This window comes from Halichoeres trimaculatus, unplaced genomic scaffold, assembly GCF_033239565.1.
Source record: "Halichoeres trimaculatus isolate MK-OKI-2021-1 unplaced genomic scaffold, fHalTri1.1 fHalTri1_scaffold_18, whole genome shotgun sequence".
Lineage (NCBI taxonomy): Eukaryota > Metazoa > Chordata > Actinopteri > Labriformes > Labridae > Halichoeres > Halichoeres trimaculatus.
In genome coordinates, this window is record NW_027437196.1 from 11,654,492 (window position 1) to 11,669,967 (window position 15,476).

The window sequence follows — 15,476 nt, forward strand, 5'->3', positions numbered from 1 at the left end:
TTTTGTACATGACCATTACAAGTGTTTCTCAAACCGTTTTTCAGCAATTTAGCGATTTAGAGATAAATCTATTTTGATAGGACTAGTTTGACTGTCTGACAGAAGAAAAAGTTTTCAAAAAAACTTTCCTTGATGTGTTCGTTCTTACAGAAACACTCTCCTGTACTACGGAGGTTGTGCGAGGGTCTTGGCCATTTCTACCTTAATGTCTGCTTCCCTGAAGAAAATGCAGCCTCATACTCTGTGGAGCGAAAGCAGGAGATTGAAAGAAGCTCATTGTGTGTGTTGCTTCTTAAATCCACTGTCACAAGGTAGAGTATCTCTCAATTCCCTGTCTAGTTTAGATTTGATAGTCATATAGCTTAATAGATTAACAAAAGAAAAAATTCCTGTGTGCAGCTCTGCGGTTGAAGATTGCGAGGAGGCTTTTGTGAAGAATCCAGACGGCCATCCGCTGGTGCTCTACCTCAGGACTGAAGAGGGTCACAGTTTGAGTGGTCCCACCAGGCAACTATTAGAAAGAGTTAACGCTGCAGACAAAGCGGCAAAAGTTAAGGTTAGTAGACAATAACATACGAGGTAAAATGAGACTCGCAGACTATATCAAATAAATAAAAGCTTGTGTTTGCGATTTTTCACTCTTTTCCGATTCCTGAAATACAGGTTGTAGATCATAGTGGTTCTGCAGAGGAAGGGGCTGCGCTTATTTATGCTCAGCTGGAGAAAGTCATCAAACAGGTACACACTATCTCTCAGCTGTAACGGTGTTTACATTATTCACAACGTATGAACTGAAATCTAAGCAAGTGTTTGTGCCTTCTTTCTGGTTAAAACATCTTAACAGATTTAATATGAAGCACAGTCCCCTGATAAGCCCAGAAAACTGTCTCAATTCAAGATAATTAAATACAAAGAAATCACACTTGAATTACTTCAAGTAAATAAAAACAAAGTTTTGCCAGTGGGGTAAGAAAAGCTTTCTTGGCTTTTTCTTGAAACTTTTATTACCGTTTATTATTATTATTATTATTATTATTATTATTATTATTATTATTATTACATTTATTTATTTATTGTTATACACAATACAGGCCTATGTTTTCATCATTTGATTTCATAATTTTTCTGGACTTTTCAGGTAAATGTGGCTAACATTTAGTCTAATAAGACCTTTTTAATACTAACAGTACACAAATACTTTCGTAGCCTTAAGCTTTAGCCTGCAGAGTTTAACTCTGGCTTCTCCTCCACCATGAAGGAGTTGTTGGGTCTTGAAGGAGCAGATGTTGACTCGAAAGACTCTGGAATAGAAGATGGCCGTGAAGAAGACTCAGGAGACGTGCTGTGGGACCTGCACGATGAGCAGGAACAGATTGAGTCCTACCAGCAGGCGTGTAGCAGCACCAACACTCAGCTGGGCTTTCAGAAGGTTGGTTAGATACTGGCTCTTTTTACCCTTAACATTAATTTTCTTCAGCTCATCTAACTTTTGTTGTATGCAATGCTTCTTTCAGTACATAGATCGTTTGAATGACATGATTGCTGCTCCCCCTCCAACCCCTCCTCTGCTGGTGTCTGGGGGTCCAGGCTCAGGAAAGTCCCTGCTACTCTCTAAATGGTGAGTTATAAAACATTCAATGACCAGTGAGTTCTCAGAAGGTTAACCAAAAATGAAAGGAGAGCTGTGACCTTTCATTTGCAATTTGTGGCTTTTTTTCTTCGTTAGGATTGAGCAGCAGCAGAAGCAATCCCCCAACACCTTGTTCCTTTATCATTTTGTCGGTCGCCCGCTTTCAACAAGCGCGGAACCTGTTCTTATCATCAAACGCCTCACAGTCAAAGTGAGCCCTCCTTATCATCAGCTCTTTCAGACTTCTAGCTCAGATAATCAGTCCCTAAATCAGTCTGTAAATATGTTTTCTTTTTGATTAACTTTAGCTTCTGCAGCATTTCTGGTCCATCTCCGGCTTGTCCATGGAGCCCAGTAAGATCTTGGAGGAGTTTCCTCGCTGGCTTGAAAGACTTTCAGCACGGCATCAAGGAAACATCATCATCATTATCGACTCCATTGACCAAATACAGGTACTTCTTCCTTCTGTTTGACCCAAAGTAAGAAATATTCCCTTTCATTTACATTTCCTTCTGTTTTTCTAGCAAGCAGAACGACACATGAAGTGGCTGATTGATCCTCTCCCTGTCAACGTCAGAGTGGTGGTGTCTGTCAATGTAGAGACGTGTCCACAAGCTTGGAGGTGAGAGCACACCCAATCTGTTACTGACTTTTGGTTGTGTTGAAATGCTGCTTCTGAAGTTTCATACATTTCTTAATCCACATTTGTTGGATAAACATTTAAAACTTAATGATTGTATCTGTTCAGGTTGTGGCCCACGCTTCACTTAGACCCCCTCAGCCCCAGAGAGGTCAGGAGTGTCGTCAACGCAGAGTGTCAGAGCATGGATCTGAAATTTACAAAGGATCAGGTCAGAAAACATCCAGTCACACCTCTTTTGATATCTCTCCAAGGAATTGAAAAGTGAACCTGTAAGAAGAGGCTGATGCTTTGATGTTGTGTTTGTATTTCAGGAGAAGAAGCTGGAAAGGCATTGTCGCTCTGCATCTACCTGCAATGCTCTGTACGTCACACTCATGGCGAGGATGATCACCAGGTTAGCTTCTCTTACTCTTATCAATGCACTGTAATGTTCATAAACAGAGACAAAGGATTTAAAGTGTGTTTTTAAAGAGTCAGTATTTTATTAACCCTTTAAAGATTGATGTGCATAAGTTGGGATGTAAGGCTCCATGTTATCCTTTGCTCCTCTCCACCAGTACATCGTGTTGGTCGCTGGAGAAAAGCCTGGAGCAGTGTTTGCAGTGTCAGGACACAATGTCACTGTACCGCCTGGCGCTCAAGATGATGCTAACCTCTCTAAAAACAGACAGAGAGCGACACAACATGAGAGAGGTGACGTGTTCTGACACGGTGACAACTACTCCTTTTAAATTCAGTGTTTACTTCAGTATGTCCAGTAAACTCACTCTTCTCCATATCATATCACGCTTTCCACTAAAAGTTATGTTATTTATTTACACTCAGCGTTTTTGTTTGAATAAATTTTGAAGAAAAAAAAAACTGATGTTTAGAAATGTCTGAAATTTTCTGAAGAACATGGACACTTCAGAAAATTTCAGAATTAGAATCAGAAATACTTTATTGACTTAAGGGGAAATAACATTTGAAATTGAAAATGTTTTGAATTTTTCTGGATTTTTTTTTATTAATTTGACGCCACTTTGGCATCATCCAAAAATCTTTAAAAAAAAAAAACTTTTTCTATTTTTTTTTTCTTTACTTTGTACATAAACTTATATCAATGAAATTTAAATTAAATCTTGAAGAAGCTTTTAGAGATCTCTTAGACATTTTCAATGGAAACTCACTGAGCCACGAACTGAATGATTAGAAACATCTGAAATTTTAACAGAAATAATAATTTAAAATGGAAACTTTTGGGGTTTTGGGGGGGGATTTAAAAAGAAAATTTAAGTGACATTTGGGGATCATCTAAAAATTTTTAACATCTGCAAAGAGAATTTCTTGAAAATTTCAAGGATTTAAAAAAGAAAAACTTATGATTGAAACTTTGGGATTATCTGGACATTTTCAAAGAAAATTCTAGAAATTTAACAAACATTTTCTTACACTTTGTCCTTTTTTTTTACTTTCTCCAGATTCTGTGCCTGGTGTGTGCCAGCCATAATGGAATAAGTGAATCTGAGGTTCAGGATCTTTTCCCTGAAGTAGAGCTGCCTGTTCTGTCATCTCTGTTTCATTGTTTGAACAGACTCTGCATTGTTACCCTCCGATGTGGGCTTATTACATTTCAACACCTGCAGGCAAGCGGCTTTGACTGGAATATTAAAGTAAACAAAGTTAACAGAGAAACTCATTAAGATGTTATAATATTTATAAATCATGTGTGTTTTTCAGGCTTGGGAAGCTGTGAGGTTGGAGTTTCTTGGAGGAGGAAGCAGCTCAGCTGCATATAGAGAGAAACTCATTACTTACTTCAGTCAGCAACTCAGGTGCTTTGAGGAAGCTGAATTTAGCTCATAAAATACGACGTTATGTATATATAGTTTAACTCAAGCTTGTGTTTTTTGCTTATGTTCAGTCAGGACCGTGTGACTTGGCGCGTTGCAGATGAGCTGCCCTGGCTGCTCCAACAACAGGAGGATAAAACCAAACTACAGCTCAGTCTCCTGAACTTGTTTGTCTCCCAAAATCTCTACAAGAGGTATGAACATGCAAACAAACAAGTTTGGAAAACAAAGCTATATTATTCTGTCTCATATGGTTTTTCTTTCATTTTTGTTTCTAGGGGTCATTTCTCTGAGCTGCTAGCTTATTGGCAGTTTGTGGGCAAAGACAAAAGCTCAATGGCTAATGAGTATTTTGACTCTCTCAAACACTACGAGAAGAGCTGTGAGAGTGAGGACAGCATGACCAAGCTAGCAAACTTATACGAGACTTTGGGACGTTTCCTCAAAGATCTGGGCCTTCCGAGTCAGGTAGCATATTGTTTTAATAGTTTCACAAGTACTCGATTCAGATAGCTCAAAAACATCTTGTCTCTCGTCAAATATTTTTGCCTTATTTAAATTTATAGTTCCCTCATGTGTGCTTTGAAATCTGCCAAGAAAAGGCTCATTTTAACATCCGTCTCATTGTTCCTGTCTCTTTAGGCTGTTGCCCCTTTGCAAAGGTCTCTTGAGATCAGAGAGACAGCCTTGGACCCAGACCATCCCAGCGTGGCTCGCTCCCTGCACCAGCTGGCTGGAGTTTATGTTCAGTGGAAGAAGTATGGTAACGCTGAGCAGCTGTACAAGCAAGCCCTGGAGATAAGTGAGAATGCGTATGGAGCGGAGCACGCAAGCGTGGCACGAGAGCTGGAGTCACTGGCCATGCTCTATCAGAAACAAAACAAGTAAATGCTTCTCTCCTGGTGTTGACATGTTTTATGTTACAAATTGTTGTTCCTGTTAAAATTTATTGGTTAGGAAAGAGTTATCTAAGCCAGAATGATCTTATTAAGTCACTGACACTCTGTCGAAGACACATTTATTGGCTCACACCTGGCATTTTTACCATCAGGTACGAGCAAGCAGAGAAACTCAGGAAGACATCTGTGAAGATTCGTCAGAAAAATGCTCGCCAGAAAGGTCATATGGTGAGCATATTTCAAAGATTCCCACATGTTTAGTAATCCACACTTCATTCCGTCATATTGTTAAGATGTCCGTTGTCTTTTCTTTTTAGTATGGTTTCACTTTGCTGAGGCGCAGGGCCCTGCAGCTGGAGGAGCTGACTCTTGGAAAAGACTCTGCAGACTGTGCCAAGACGCTTAATGAGCTGGGCGTCCTATACTACCTCCAAAACAATCTGGAGTAAGGGCCACAAGTAAAAGATGGCACACACATTTAAAACATTTCTGAAAGGTGTTGTTAAAATTCTAAAAAAAATTCCATAAAGATGTCTGAACATTTGAGCCAAAATTTCCCAAAAAATCAGAAAATGACAGAAAAATCCTCTCCAAACTTCTGTTTGGAATCTATGAAAGATTCCTCCAAAAATCTTGATTTAGTTTAAAATTAACAAAAGAATCCCCGAATTCCCACAGACTTTTAAAAATTTCTAAAAATTCTAATTTTTCTTATATTTAGGAAATTTACATTCAAAATATATTTTTTAAATTCTAGAAAATACTGAAATTCTTAAAATTTCTGTTTAAAATTAACAAAAAAATATCTATATATTTTTTCTTTTGAGATGTACACAAAGAATCCACAAAATAATTATAAATAAAAAAGAATTATCCAAAATTATCCATGGAAAGTTTTGAAAAAAATCCTATTTTTTTTTCAGATGTTTGGCAAGTATCTTCTAAAAGTTTGGGAAAAAAAATCTTTAAAAATTTCCAAAATTTTCCATAGAATTTTTTTTTTTTAATATCTGCATTTTTTGTTAAAAATTTCCAAAGTTACTTACTGTCCTTAGCAAATTTAAAAAATTCTGGAAAACTTTAAGATACTTTAATTGAATATTTCTTAAACAAAAAAAAGAAAGAAAAAGACCCCAAATATCATAAAAAAAATCCCAGATGTCACTCAAGCTTCTACCCTTTTTTTATTTTAAAATTCTGTCATTTCCCAAAACTTGATAATAAAAGATACATTGTATGTTACATTAAAAATCTTAAAAAATATTTGAATTCACTGGAGATTTCAACATTTTCTAGAGATTCTGAAATTATGTTTGTATTACTCACATCTTTTTATGTGCTTGTGCTTTAAAGTTTACTTTCAATTTCATGTTTCATCTAATATTGCGTTTCTGCCCTCACTAGTGCAGCTAAGGTTTTCCTGACCCGCTCTCTGGAGATGCGTCAGCGTGTCCTAGGCCCAGATCACCCAGATTGTGCTCAGTCTCTCAACAACCTGGCTGCGCTGCACACAGAGAGGAGAGAGTATGAGACAGCTGAGGATATGTATGAGAGAGCTCTGGACATCCGAAAGAGAGCCTTGTCTCCTGATCACCCCTCTCTGGCTTACACACTCAAACACCTGGCCATGCTGTACAAACGCAGAGTGAGACATTAGTGCCTGGTCACGCTAAGACTTTTATTGTTATGCCTTTTGTAGTATTAGTGACTCTGTATTTGTTGATGGAGGATATGAACGTGTGTTTGTGTGTTGAATAGGGAAAGCTGGAAAAGGCGGTGCCGCTGTATGAGCTTTCTCTAGAAATCAGGGAGAAAAGTTTTGGACCCAAACACCCGAGTGTGGCCACAGCACTGGTCAACCTGGCTGTGATCTATTGCCAACTAGTAAGAAACTTTTGCCTTATCTATTCCACAAATTCCTGACTTTCATATTTAAGATAAATCAAAATATTCTGTATATTTGTTTTTCCTTGATAGAAGAAGCACAGCGATGCCTTGCCTCTTTATGAACGAGCACTCAAAGTTTACGAGGACAGTCTGGGGCGTTCACACCCACGAGTCGGAGAGACCCTGAAAAACTTGGCTGTTCTGAGGTAAAGTAGTTGAGATTACATCACAGCGAATCCTAGTTCCTGTCATTTTTTACATCGATTATCTGTTTTTTTCCTTTTTATAGCTACGAAGAAGGCGACTTTGAGAAAGCAGCAGAGCTCTACAAACGTGCAATGGAGATCAAGGAGGCGGAGCCATCGTTGGTGTGCGGGAACGCCCCATCTCGGCACTCCTCCAGCGGGGACACGTTCAGTTTAAAGGGCCCTGCTCCTCTCCCACATGCCTCAAGGTGACTCTTATCAGCCGTTTAATGCCAACCACGCATGAAGAAAAAGACTCTAATAGTGTTAAAATATTCAACCCAGTGGTGCTATCAAAAAGGGAACCATTGTGGTGCTTAAACTGTGATTGTTGTGTAGACTGGAGTTGTAGGTTGTTTGGCCAGATAAACCATGTGTTAGCAGTATTAGCCTACGAAATCTTCAAATGTCATAGAGTTCATCACAACATTTGAAAAGGGAAACTCGTTAAGTTCTTTTTATGGGCCTGGAACTCTGGTTTAAACTTTGGTTATTTAGCTTCCGTATACAGAGCCACACAGATTAATCATTAAATGTATTTTGCGCGGCTGATGTGCCGTAGAGGTTTTTGTAAACACTGTCAGTTCTCTCTCTGCGGTACAGCAGGTATATTTCATGCACTTTTCAAGACTTTAGATAGTTGTGAATTAGTCATACAATACTTTCACAGACATTAATTCCCCCCCCCAAAAATCAAGCCTTGTTAAGAATCACATCTTCACAACAGTTGTTAAGTTTACATGCAGTCAATAATCGGGTTAAGGTCAATATTCTGGTTTCTGGAACGTTCAGAATAACCTGTTTACATGCGTGAGCAAACATTTCGACGCATGAAAAACATCTTGCTGTATCCATAGCAACAACATCAACAGCTGCAGGTCAGCGAACTTCCTGCACTCAAAAGACCAAGATTCCTTGGGTACAGAAAATGCCCAGAACAAAAATTAGTGTTCCTTTTGATGGGGTATCCCAATAGGCGTTTACATGACCAAATATTCAGGTTAGAAAAGGAGTATCCAAGGTGTGTTTTAAAAACAGGAATATGAGCATATTCTGTTTTTTCAAAAGGGTTATTGGTGTCTACATGGCCCTTGCATAATAGGGTTATTGCTAGTATTCCAAATATGAAAGGGTTACTGACTGCATGTAAACACACTGTGTGTGAGCGGGACTCCGGGCTAAAAGTTGTCAGTTCAAAAAGAGTCTTCACAGTCTCTTAAAATTCATAAAAATAATCAAGGGGTTTCAAAAAAGTATTAACCTTGGAACACTCACACTAGTCAGATCGTTCTATTTTTTATGGTCCAAATGGGATATTTGCTACACCTATATTGTGATGTTCTGAATGTTTTGGAGCTTCTGTCTCTGAAATTAAATGTGCCTTTTTTATCATGTGCAATGAGATTTCATTTATGTTTACATGAAGTATGTTCTACCAGTGTAAGTATGTGATCCTAAAGGGAAAGGGAGAACCCAAAAATATCACCTATGGTACTGATGTATGTGCAAAAAAATAGCAAATTTTGAAAAAAAAAAAAAAAAAAAGGTTCAAATGGATTAGTTTTCATAGTGCCATCGAAGTGTTACAGATAAAGGACAATACATAGTTTGTTATCCTGACTGAATGTACATGAGCCCAAAAGGGACAAACCTAACCAAAACCAGTTCTCGTATTGCCAAAAAACAGCAGATTCAATGTATTCTAAATGTTCTTTTTTATTGTGTGTATTCATGTAAATGTAAAATATGTACAGGACAACAAAAATCACACCAATACATCAAGAAGATTGTATTCTGTCTAATAAATATTTTATTGAGACAACGTAAACATTGTGGAGCAGATTTTTTTTTTGCTTAAAGCTGAGTGAACTGCAGCTCATACATGAAAGACAGGGACACAGTCAATAACCAAGCTGTAGAACATTTACATTATACTACTTGTTAATACACTGAGTGTGATTGTATTCTAGGTTATCATATATCCTTAGAGGATGTACCAATCCCAAGTGCTTAACAAGCTCCCTGTACATCAGCAAATTACTCATTTGACTCTTTGCATTCCATCAGCAGCACTTTTAATGGATTTCCAGTCTTTGGATGTTAATTGGATTCATTCAGTGGTAGTTTGTTTGATGTTAATTCATGAGGATGCATGAAATTAAGCCATGAAAGTGAGAAAAAGCATATTTGTTAACCAACGGGCAGCTTTTTTTTTCTTTTCTTTTTTACAACTTTCTCATCTGGGCCATCAACTCCTCTAGGCTCTGTTCAGTCTCCCCGACGGTGTCGCCGCTCACTGCATTCTGGTAAAGACACAAGAAAACAAAGAGTTTAGTTAAATCAATACAGCATATGAAGTTGTATAAGCTTATTTGAGAAATTAATCTTTATATTCATGTGAGGATGGAATTAAAAATGTTGAATTAAGAATTTAAATGTGGAAAATGGGCAACAATAATCCAAATGTTACTGAACACCAACCTCAGCTGGAATTGTGTAAGCCACTGTGATGCCCTCTGGGAGATCTGGCATGGTGCCTGATGCGGCCTGTAACTCTGCATCCGTCACCTCTGATACTACTTCAATACCTGTGCAGCACAGTTGCACATTTTATTGGTGTTATAAAAAAGAAAATACAAGATTTGAGGCTGCTAGTTTTAATATTTGTTCATAGCTCACCCCACTCATTATCCTCATGTATCACTTCCTCCTCCTCTTCCTGTTCAACTTCAACTTTCGGCCTCTCTGCTTCTTTTTTCTGCCAGGGATATCAAAACAAACGCTGTTAGCTCTCTTGAATTGTACTAAAATGTACAAGATTCTGCATCGTATACGCCACACACCTTGTATTCCTCCTGTTGTCTCCTGCAGTAGCTGTCATTGCACTGAGGGTTTGCCTTCATCGCCATGCTGGGGAAGAAATCCTGCATCGCATTGTAGCCAAGATAATAACTGACTGTGCCAAACTTTAACAGGAACCTGAAAGGCAACAAAACTGTTACAGTAATGCATCAAAACGCCACACCTTTGGGTCTCAATGTGGCTGTGCATCAACACTTCTTACTTCAGGACGTTTTGCACCAGGATGCCTGCAACCACACCCATCGTAGTTGGTAAGCTGGCAGCACACACACCCTCTCTTTTCAGGGTCTTCTCATCAATATTGGCTGCTACAACTAGAGGAGGAGCACACTGACAGAGAAAAAAATACAGTTTAACAAAGATAAAGTTGAATTGGTGAACAAAAGATGTTGTGTGTGTGTGTGTGTGGACAATTACAGCAAAACATGCCGTCTCTCCAGGAATGATGAGCTGGATGTGTCCAGATACAGCGTTCTCACTCACACCAGACTCCATCCAGGTCTGACCCAGCTCATTACAGGCCTGAGGTAAAAAGTTACAAATTTTATATAGTCTTCAAGAATAACCCACAAACAGGAAACAGCTCTGATTTTGTCGCAGTGATGCACTTACTGTGTTAATCGCCATTCTTGCCTCAAAGTTGTCCACACAGCTCAGGACTAAATCCACTGGATTTCCTTCCTCCAGCCCTCCATGACTGAAAAAGTGCAGAATAATTTCCTTTAGAGGTTTGTACTGTTGATGAGAAAATTATCAGAAGCAGGAGAGTAGGAATGCTTACCTGATCCGATCCATGAAATGTGTGAAATTTTCCATTGTGGTGATGTTGTAATTGTGGACCTCAAATGACACATCTGGGTTGATGTTCCTGTAGAGGAAACAGATGAGTACATGAAACCTAATGTCTTTTATTTTGGAAGGTTGGTGGATTATTATTCCAAAAGTCTACCTGAGTGTGTGTTCTGCTGCTTCCACTTTACTGAGGCCTGCCTGGTGAGGCTGGAAGAACAGCCTGTTCATGTTAGCCAGCTCTACCTTGTCATAGTCAAAGAGGAGCAGCTGTGACGACAGAAGAATAATGTAAATTTGGGTCAGCTTGGACAGAAATAAACCATGTTGGTAAACTGAAATAAAGAAAAAAGGAAATGTTTTTATTACCTTACCAATGCCACATCTAGTGAGCATTTCAGCTGTCACACTGCCAACCCCTCCCACACCAACCACAGCAACCGTGAATGTCCGGATTTTCTGTCAAAACAGAAAGTAAAGGTTATTAATATGGGGACTGATTTAGTTTTCTTTTAATTAGGTATGAGGGCATTTCACATTCTAACACCTACAGCAAATTATCAGATAAAATACTTTAAAGACACCATGTGAAGATCTGATGCTTTTACTCGCGCTCAAGAAAATACATAAGTAAACAAAGAAAAAGCAGAGTAATTAAATAAAGACATGTTGAGCACATATCACCCCTTTTTTAAAATATTTTTTACACTGGCTGCCTGTTAGTATTCAAATTTATTTTAAAATCCTTTCATCGGTTTTGAAGGCACTACATGGCCTTGCACCAGATTACTTCTAAGATATGATTTCAATTTATGAACCAGAAAGGCCTCTCAGATTTTGTGGCTCTTCTCTTTATGCTGTTCCTCAAAGGAGAACTAAAACTTCTGGTGATGCAGCTTTCAGCCACTTCGCTTCAAGATGGTAAAATGGGGCAGGGTTTTAAAATATAATAACTTAAATATTATGTATCAATTTTACTATTTTCTTCTTTAATTTATTTATAATTCCCTTATAATTATTTTAGCATCTTAGTATTTATAGTTTTTTTTAATTTTATTATTATTATTATTATAATTATTATTATTTTGTTTTTACCAGGGAGCTGAGTCACAACTGTAAGAATATATATTTTTTAAATCTTTTACCATTCTTCTCTTTTGTATATATTTTATAAATTACTGTAGAGCAATTTAGGCAGCATTTTTGGAAAAAGTAAAATAAAATAAATAATAATAATAAAATAAAAATAGATAGATAGATATGAAAATAGATCTAAATAGGTATAAAGTTAACTAAGGGATGTCTAACGTCAGATTCTTCCATTTTTTAAAGAGTGTCAGATAAAAATGTATACTTTAATTTAAGCTTTTCTTTGCAAATGAAGCACAATAATCATCGTACCTCGTAATCATCCACGATACCCATCCTCTTTAGAGCCATGAGCCGGCTGCAATGAAAACACAGCTGAGATTAGCCTGTGGTCCGCGAGCATATGGGATGAGTGAGTCATAAGGCGTATCCATTTGGAGTAAAAAGAAGTCCAGGCAAAAATATCAAAAACAAAAATATTAAAACAGCATAAAGGATTACCTGTAAGGATTAGAATCCACAACTTCAGCGCTCATTTTGTCAATTTTCGGTCTGTGAAGTTCCTGATTTTGAGCATCCTCCGCGGCACACTGCTTTTGCTTACACTTTATTAATTCATTTTCCAGCTCCCTCACCCGCAGCTTCAGCTCCTCCACCGTCGCCATTCGGCTAACAATGCCACCAATCAGGCTACAAGAAATAGAAACTAAATGAAGCAAAAATAAACTCTCTAAATGTGTCCAAAACTGCTCTGAATGTACACGTCTTCACAACTAACATCAGCTGTCAGGATATGTGCTTCTGCATCTAATGTCCGTGTAGAAACAACTCGCTGAGTGTTCCGACGACATAAATAGTTTGTTCCAATTAAGTTGAGATAAAAAAAGCTAACTTCTGGGGTTTTGTTCAAAAAGGGGATCCAAACATCCTATACAGCCAAATTTGGTTGAATTTCTCAAATAATTTGTGATAATTTTTATAGGATGTAACGTCCATGTGCGCTCCTCGTAAACGGTCCGTCAGCTACACTACCAAACAGTGCGAAAGTCATCTCACCAATTACCTGAGAATGATTAACTCACTCCTGAACTGAGACATGGAAGAGCAAACAACTCCTGTACGACAGCAACATAAATTCAATGTTGACAGACTTCAAAGATATCTATCTCTCAGGTCGCTGGTGTCGAGTAATGACGCACTTAGCATCAGACAGTACAGGTAAGATAGTTTTTGCTAGTTGGCTGAGTACAGTTCACTGCAGCGTCGAAGGGGTGTTTGTGTAACTTTAATGAAAATGTCGCCTAACTAACTGTTTCATGGCGTCTATCTTTACAGTTGTGGTCAGTCAAACCCGACTTTTTTAATCCAGACACCTTCAAACAGCTATGTACTCAGGAAGAAACCCCCAGGTGAGCTGCTTCCAGGGGCGCATAAGGTGAGGCTCCACTATTACAGTAGAGTGTGTCGTCATGGCTTTTCTCCAGCAGGGGGGGAAGTGAAATGTAGGTCGATTGAATAATGATACCTTTAAATTTGGCTCAAACTACAGTTTGTTTACATTTGCATGCTCCATTTTTTCTTGACTTTGCGTTACTCAAGCAAATAAATAAATAAATTTGGATATCTTATAATGTATGGTTATTGTTCACTGTTGTATGGTTTAAATTACTGAAAAACTCTAGACAATTATTTGGAAATAATCAAGTTAATTTCGACAACTGCAATCTATTTTTGTTAAGGTTTTTCCCCATAAATATCAGCACTTTTTTCTTGTCTGTTCAATGACTTACAAACGTCACTACAACAGTACATACAACTGATTTTCAGTTAGAGCAGTGTACCTGTATTGGGTAACTATTTTATAATGCATTTAGAATAGTGAAGATTATTCCATGAAGCTTTCAATGATTTAACAGTCATATATCAGTATCAGTGTGTGGAAAGTTGAAGAATAGTATCCTAATGTTTTAATTGTTGGTTTGTTCATTTGACTTAAGTGATGGATCATGATGTTTTTATTTTTGAAGGTGGACAGGGAGTTCCGGGTGCAGAAGGCCCTGTTCTCTGCAGGCTTCCCCGTTCCTCAGCCTCTCTTGCACTGCAGTGACGCTGAAGTCATTGGGACAGAATTCTACATGATGGAACATGTGAAAGTAGGTCTGAGCTGAATGCATGTGACGCCCTTACATCTACAGTTTATTGCATTTCCACCTTTACTCCATATTGTAATCATAAAAGATGACATTTGTACTCTTGTGTTCCTGCTTGCTGATGCATAGGCTTCTCCACATGTAGTTACAATTAATGGTCACCCAGCATATTTTCAATCTATATAGTCATAGAAAAATGATTAGACCACCCTTGTTTTCTTCAATTTTTTCAATTTCTTATTAACTTCCTGTCTATCACGCATGCCAATTTACAGCAGTGCCAAGATGGCAACCTTTGTGGCTTCACATAATTCTTTAGTATCAGGCATTATGTGAGGGCTGACATCTTCTGAGATGTGCTACAGCTTGAATGTAAGCAGGAAACCACTCTTGGCCTTTGCATGTGCAGTGCTGCTTATGACGTAAAATGGCCTCTTATATACCCTGAGAATACAATAAAGCATAAGCATTTCAAATAGAACATAAAATATTATGTAATCAGCTGTATTTTTGTCAAATGGCCTTATGTCCTGATGAGATGCTTGCTTCTTGTGCAGGGGCGTGTGTTCAGGGACCTGCGTCTCCCTGGAGTGCATGCAGCAGAGAGAACAGCTCTGTACGTTGCTGCTGTAGAGGTCCTAGCAAAGCTGCACTCCCTGGATCTTGCATCCCTGAATCTTGAAAGTTATGGAAAAGGACCAGGCTACTGCAGGAGACAAGTAAGAGAACCCAATCAGTGGAAACTATTCAGACTGGAGAGTTGTGACATTCCAAAGCATCTCGTCTGCCTCTTCAGGTGTCCACCTGGACGAAACAGTACATTGCGGCCGCCCACAGAGACATTCCAGCCATGAACGAGCTCTCTGATTGGTTGAGGAATAATTTGCCGTCCAGTGATAACGAGGTCACACTTGTGCATGGAGACTTCAGATTGGACAACATGATATTCCATCCAACAGAGGTTGCAACTTATACAACAACTGTTTTTTACAGTTCTGCTTCAAGGTGCTGCACAGTGATATTTTACTGAGTGTGTTTGATGTCATTAGGCTCGTGTGCTGGCTGTGTTGGACTGGGAGCTTTCGACCACTGGGCAGCCCTTGGCTGATTTGGCCTACTTCCTGATGCCGAAATACCTGCCAGGAGGCTTTGATATTGTTGGCACAATTGGCAGTTTACAAGGAATAGAAGGTAATTATAAGTAAGGGATAATGTATGGTGAGCAGGTTGTTATAGCAGATTGGAACCCTGACAGGGTGAGGGTGGTCTTTGGTCAACCTGAAAGGGTTCCTCCTCAATAACAACTAGCTCACTATATATACAGTGACTTCATTTTTCCTGACAAAATCATCCTTTAAAGCCACTGAGGTGCTTCATATCAAGATACACAGTTGACACAGCTCCCTTCATTTGTTTGTGGTGTAAATGAACACAATTCATTTAAAGTCAA

The 15,476-nt window shown here is 38.5% G+C and overlaps 2 protein-coding genes across 2 annotated transcripts in view; one reads left to right on the forward strand and one right to left on the reverse strand.

Annotated features, from left to right (window-relative positions):
• The window catches only part of nphp3 (nephronophthisis 3), a 37,172-nt gene that overhangs the window by 2,035 nt on the left and 19,661 nt on the right, over nucleotides 1-15,476 (forward strand). The window contains exons 7-33 of the mRNA XM_074693271.1: nucleotides 151-311; nucleotides 400-556; nucleotides 664-738; nucleotides 1,259-1,429; nucleotides 1,515-1,618; nucleotides 1,727-1,841; nucleotides 1,939-2,082; nucleotides 2,155-2,252; nucleotides 2,379-2,481; nucleotides 2,585-2,667; nucleotides 2,831-2,966; nucleotides 3,734-3,898; nucleotides 3,993-4,087; nucleotides 4,177-4,299; nucleotides 4,384-4,573; nucleotides 4,748-4,989; nucleotides 5,157-5,232; nucleotides 5,322-5,449; nucleotides 6,409-6,649; nucleotides 6,763-6,888; nucleotides 6,982-7,097; nucleotides 7,181-7,345; nucleotides 13,212-13,311; nucleotides 13,904-14,029; nucleotides 14,584-14,745; nucleotides 14,823-14,987; nucleotides 15,076-15,217. Coding sequence (XP_074549372.1) covers nucleotides 151-311; nucleotides 400-556; nucleotides 664-738; nucleotides 1,259-1,429; nucleotides 1,515-1,618; nucleotides 1,727-1,841; nucleotides 1,939-2,082; nucleotides 2,155-2,252; nucleotides 2,379-2,481; nucleotides 2,585-2,667; nucleotides 2,831-2,966; nucleotides 3,734-3,898; nucleotides 3,993-4,087; nucleotides 4,177-4,299; nucleotides 4,384-4,573; nucleotides 4,748-4,989; nucleotides 5,157-5,232; nucleotides 5,322-5,449; nucleotides 6,409-6,649; nucleotides 6,763-6,888; nucleotides 6,982-7,097; nucleotides 7,181-7,345; nucleotides 13,212-13,311; nucleotides 13,904-14,029; nucleotides 14,584-14,745; nucleotides 14,823-14,987; nucleotides 15,076-15,217 — 3,709 coding nt within the window. The remainder of the gene's footprint in view (nucleotides 1-150; nucleotides 312-399; nucleotides 557-663; nucleotides 739-1,258; nucleotides 1,430-1,514; nucleotides 1,619-1,726; nucleotides 1,842-1,938; nucleotides 2,083-2,154; nucleotides 2,253-2,378; nucleotides 2,482-2,584; nucleotides 2,668-2,830; nucleotides 2,967-3,733; nucleotides 3,899-3,992; nucleotides 4,088-4,176; nucleotides 4,300-4,383; nucleotides 4,574-4,747; nucleotides 4,990-5,156; nucleotides 5,233-5,321; nucleotides 5,450-6,408; nucleotides 6,650-6,762; nucleotides 6,889-6,981; nucleotides 7,098-7,180; nucleotides 7,346-13,211; nucleotides 13,312-13,903; nucleotides 14,030-14,583; nucleotides 14,746-14,822; nucleotides 14,988-15,075; nucleotides 15,218-15,476) is intronic.
• uba5 (ubiquitin-like modifier activating enzyme 5) lies at nucleotides 8,909-12,710 on the reverse strand. The gene is made up of 12 exons (XM_074693273.1): nucleotides 12,378-12,710; nucleotides 12,189-12,234; nucleotides 11,157-11,246; nucleotides 10,948-11,057; nucleotides 10,780-10,866; nucleotides 10,611-10,695; nucleotides 10,416-10,520; nucleotides 10,201-10,328; nucleotides 9,980-10,115; nucleotides 9,816-9,894; nucleotides 9,618-9,724; nucleotides 8,909-9,439 (listed from the first exon to the last, which is right to left on the reverse strand). The coding sequence occupies exons 1-12, from the start codon at nucleotides 12,539-12,541 to the stop codon at nucleotides 9,362-9,364; spliced, it is 1,215 nt and encodes a 404-aa protein (XP_074549374.1). The 5' UTR covers nucleotides 12,542-12,710; the 3' UTR covers nucleotides 8,909-9,361.